The sequence below is a fragment of the Dysidea avara genome, chromosome 1 (assembly GCF_963678975.1).
Source record: "Dysidea avara chromosome 1, odDysAvar1.4, whole genome shotgun sequence".
Taxonomy (NCBI): Eukaryota; Metazoa; Porifera; class Demospongiae; order Dictyoceratida; family Dysideidae; genus Dysidea; species Dysidea avara.
Genome location: NC_089272.1, coordinates 4935436 through 4940383, shown reverse-complemented (window position 1 = coordinate 4940383; position 4948 = coordinate 4935436). Strand labels below are relative to the sequence as shown.

General features: G+C 40.9%; 1 protein-coding gene and 1 pseudogene across 1 annotated transcript; one reads left to right on the top strand and one right to left on the bottom strand.

The window, feature by feature from the left end:
• The first annotated feature begins 322 nt into the window (after window positions 1-322).
• On the top strand, window positions 323-2412 carry LOC136249097 (uncharacterized). Its single transcript, XM_066041058.1, has one exon. The coding sequence runs from the start codon at window positions 396-398 to the stop codon at window positions 1671-1673; it is 1278 nt and encodes a 425-aa protein (XP_065897130.1). The 5' UTR covers window positions 323-395; the 3' UTR covers window positions 1674-2412.
• On the bottom strand, window positions 1922-3444 carry LOC136249170 (uncharacterized; annotated as a pseudogene).
• Window positions 3445-4948: the final 1504 nt, after the last annotated feature.

The following is a 4948-nucleotide window of genomic DNA, read 5'->3' as shown; positions in this document are numbered from 1 at the left end:
GTGTGAGTGTTTGCAACCATACTATTTTGTTCATAACAACAGTTAATCTAAAAATCCTTTATTTTGTACTTTTATTTTTACTTCTCAATATAGGGAGTGTTGACCATGGGGGTGGGTGGGTGGGATGGAGGGGTGGGGTGGTGGGGGTAGGATGGGATGGGAGGGGTGAACGCCCACATTGTTAATTTAAGCAGCATTGAAGCTTTATGAAATATGAAATAGCTCAAGTAATGGTGCGTGCATTTATTATGCATGTACAGTTATGTGTGTTCCACTATTATGTGAAGTCTTTTTATTTTAAGGTTCAGCATTCCCAAAAAATCAATGAGACACCAATTAGTTGCTGGATAATTGTAGAGGAGACTGGAGAAATTTGCTGTGCACACTGTAATTGTATGGCTGGGCTCGGAGAGACGTGCACACATATTGCAGCTGTTTTATTTTATGTAGAAGCTGTAGTGCGAATGCAGGGTGCCAGGGCTTGCACCCAGTCACAGTGTGCTTGGGTTATCCCATCTTACATGAAGTCAATTGATTACGTGCCTATCAGAAAAATTGACTTTACATCTGCAAGTGGGAAGAAAAGAAAATTGGATGAGATGTTGGATGAATCAGTTGATAAAAACGATTCTGCAGAGCCCAGTTCAGACAGTTGTCTTAATCATTGCGAGCAACCAACTGAAGAAGAACTGAGTTTGCTATTTGAAGCTATAAGCCTTGCAGGTACACGGCCTGCTACCCTATCAATTGTAGATCCATATTCAGATAATTATGTTCCAAAATCATCTCAAAGTGTTTTTCCAAAGCCTTTGAAATCTCTGTATGACATATCGTACATGCAGTTGAAGTACCATGAACTGCTGGAAGTGTGTGAATCTGTTTCACTTTCATTAGAGTTCACAGAGAGAATGTCGCAGTTGGTAGAAAAAGAGACCAGATCCCAAGCCAAATCTAGTTTGTGGTTTAAATACAGAGGCAGGGTTACAGCATCCTATATGAAGTCAGTCTGCCATACTGACTCTGCAAACCCTGCGCAGAGTTTAATTAAATCGATTTGCTTTCCCGAAGAATTTGCTTTCACAAGTAAGCCAACAAGTTGGGGTCTAAAGCAAGAAAACATTGCCAGGGAACTGTACCTAAAACATATTGCCCCAAACCACGATTGTTTTGTGGTATCCAACAGTGGGTTGGTAATTAATCAAGAGTGGCCATTTCTTGGGGCATCTCCAGATGGCATCGTAGAATGTAATTGTTGTGGGAAAGGTGTTTTAGAAATAAAATGCCCTTATTCCCATCATAGTGAGAGCATTTTATCGGCAGTGATCAGTGATAAACAGTTTTGCTTGACGAAGAGTGATGATGGTTTACTATATCTGGATCATGGGCATGCATACTACTATCAAGTACAGACCCAAATGTTCATTTGCAATGTGGAATACTGTGACTTCTGTGTGTTCACCTTTCCAGCAGAAAGAGAGGATTCTTTGCCACATATTGAACGCATCTTCAGAGATGGTGATTTTTTGGAAATGTGCTTGGAAAAGGCTAGATGTTTCTTCCGTACATGTCTACTACCAGAGATACTTGGGCACTGGTATACCCGACCTCTAGTGAAGTCTTCCTCCACCAGTGGTAGTTCTGCTAGTCAATCAGTAGATAACAGCCAATATTAATATGACAACGATGCAAATAACAGCCAAGGAAATGACTTGTTCTGCTATTGCCGTGGTCCTGATGAAGGATCAATGATTGCGTGCGACAATAGTGAATGCAAAATTGAGTGGTTTCATCAGAGCTGCCTCAAACTCGAGATCATACCTAGAGGCAAATGGTATTGCCCTGATTGTCGCATATTACTACAATTTTTGAAAGGAAAAAAGAAGAAAAAGTAATCTTTACTTCATGTAGTGTTATCCTTATATTATTTCCATCATGTGATTTACAATACTTACAACAATTACATAGCTTAATATACAAAAAAAAAAATCACAAACCACAATTTATACAATAGAAGGAATTGCAGAAAAAATGTACTCATTTACATAACTATGTGCATTTCAGTTACTCAAATGGCACAACAGAATCACACAAGTTTGTTAAAGCACAACAGACTCTTACTATACGATCAATAATGGGGATGTCTTCACCTTTCCTCGTAGTCAAAAACGTGACCAGTATTGTGCTTTGCAGAATGGTGAATTTCTGCCTAACACAGCCTATTACACGTTCAACATGGATTCGAACATTTGCAATACTCCTAGTTTCTTCAACTTCAGTAGCTGTCAATTGGCTTTTCCCCCTCGTAAATGCTGGAATATGTAGTCTGGCTTGCATTGTACCCACAGATTCCGCAATGTCAAACCCACGGTCTGTTAACACAATGTCGCCAGGCAAAAGCTTCTGAAGCAGGCCACTGTTCTCAGTCAAAAATTTATCACTCACACGTCCACCCCAGCACTCTGATACAAAAGAAATTGTACCTTGTGGGGTGATTCCTAGAAGCACCTTTGATGTATTGTGATGCTTGTAGTTAGACCAAGTAGCTGCCCTAAATTAGAAGGCCTTTCCGTGAAAATCTCAAAACAATCAACAATTACTGCCACCTTTGAACCAAATGATGTCTTAAAACATTCCGGCATAGTTTTTCTGAGAACATCACGCTCTGGCCAACGTATCAGATCTGACAATCTTATGTCCATCCTTTTGAGCCATTTCAAAATAACTCTAGACATAGTGGCAGGGGAAACATGAAAAAGAAAGGAAATAAATTCATTTGGTAAATTCATTCTTAGCTTTAGCATAACACACATGAACTCCTGAAAGTGAGACAACTTTGTGCCTTCATTAGCTGGCAAACCTTTCGCAACATGATCAAATACAGCTTTTACCAGCTTGAATTTTGGCAGTCCAGTATGAAATATGGTGTATTCATCACTAATGAAGCTTTCTTCACAAAATGGAGGTAAATAGTCATTGAGTTGCTTTGTCAGGCTATCAACCTTATATTTGTAATAGGCTAACTCTTTCTGCAAACTTTCAACCTTACTTGCACATTCACATTCAGTGGTTTCTTTGTGACGAACACCAATTTTAACATACTGCTTCCCAATCTCGATTTCCTGAGAGGCAATAAAGCCAGTCTCTTTGGTGACTATTTCATCAATAAGTTGTGACACTATGACCGGTACCTCTCTCAGCATTGCTTCAAAAGCATCCTTTCTCCTTTCTCTCTGTACAAGCCTTTCATACCTCTCCACGTGCACACTAACTGGAACTGTCGCACTCCGTTTCGAATGGCCCAGATTGAGGGTTGGTAGCCAATCTGGATCGTTAATACGATACAGTGGAGCCGGTTTCCCTGATGCAAAATGCTTCGAGCAAATTCTGTAGTCATGTTCTTCTAGAGAGGAGGGATCTATATCGTCTCTAGAAATAGCCGCCAAATATCCGCCTAAGCGTTTCCTTCGAAGTTCACAGTCCTTCTTTCCTTGGTGGTCAGACACAGCCGGAAGTTTGTAGAAGGAAATGCCTAGTCTCTCGTGGCCAGACCGCTATTTCAGCGCAGGGGCTTATCGATTAGAGATTATAAGCGCCATCGCAGAAAAGGGTCTGGTCCAGTTCGTATAGGCAAGTCGTTCACAGAATCAACAACGTGGTGTTGGGTGTTGATTGGGCCACGTCATCCCAATGGTCACTACGTCATTGGCCTACCCGTTTGAATGCCGTATATGGATAATTGTGAATGTCAGATGACGTAACTATGATCAGCACTCCAAGTGTTGACGAAGGTGCTGAGGACGACTTGCCTATACGAACTGGACCAGACCCTTTTCTGCGCGGGCGCTTATAATCTCTAATCGATAAGCCCCTGCGCTGAAATAGCGGTCTGGCCACGCGAGACTAGGAAATGCCTTTGTCTCGATCTGAACGGCTTGAGCAGCCTATAATTGCACATATCCCCATACTTCCTGTGCACAAAAATGGCGACTTCCTGGATGTTACATCATTTTGATCACGCGATGAAGCTCCTCTATTCTACGGAACGGAACGGAACGGAATGATGGGCTAAACTACGGAACGGAACGCTTTCCCAAATTGAAGCCTGCAGCTTACCATTGCTGAAACTGGCCTTACAAGTTATCAACGGACTTCTAGTTGGTTATCAAACATACCACCAAGAAAGATAGAGATGATTAAAGGATTTATTGTGGGTTCATGTTAGTCGTTATTAGCAACGAATTTGTAATTGTGGTATTAGCTGTCTCAGTGACTGTTCTCCTCCCTAATATACCAAGCAGTGCTCTTTAATTCATTTATTGATGACTGAGGCGAGTTTGTTACAGTGGCTCAGATGCCGGATTGGAAGTCAGTTACTTGTTTCTGCTGGTATTGACAAGCTATTCAGAAGGCTAATCAATTTCATCAGTTTCAGAGCACAGTCACAATAAACTGGCCACATCTTCCAGAAACCTTGCAGAAAGGCACTGGTGACAGGAAAAGGTTAGTTGATCACAACTTGATCCAGTCTAACTTAGCTACGTGGATGAGTGAGTGAAATATCACTTTCAGAGTTTCAGACCACATGTGAAGATTTATGAGATTGAATTCATGATGGCAAGAGTTCATAATATATATATATTTAGGAGAGTATCCAACGTCTGTATTGCCCCTTCAAAACGCACTGCGTATTAATTGTGCAACATTGTGTAATATATCTGAATATTTTAGTATAATTTCAGTAAACTCCAACACATGGCTTCGCCATGAAAGACTTGTTGATAGGCATTGATATACCAAAGCGAAGACCTGCAAGCACTTCAAGGCCCTTATAGCTCTTGAAGCAAGTTAACACCTTTGGTGATGACGACTATTGCGTAACATTATTACGCAGTGCATTTTGAAGTGGCAATGCAGCATTGGATACTCTCCTAAATATTATATATTATGA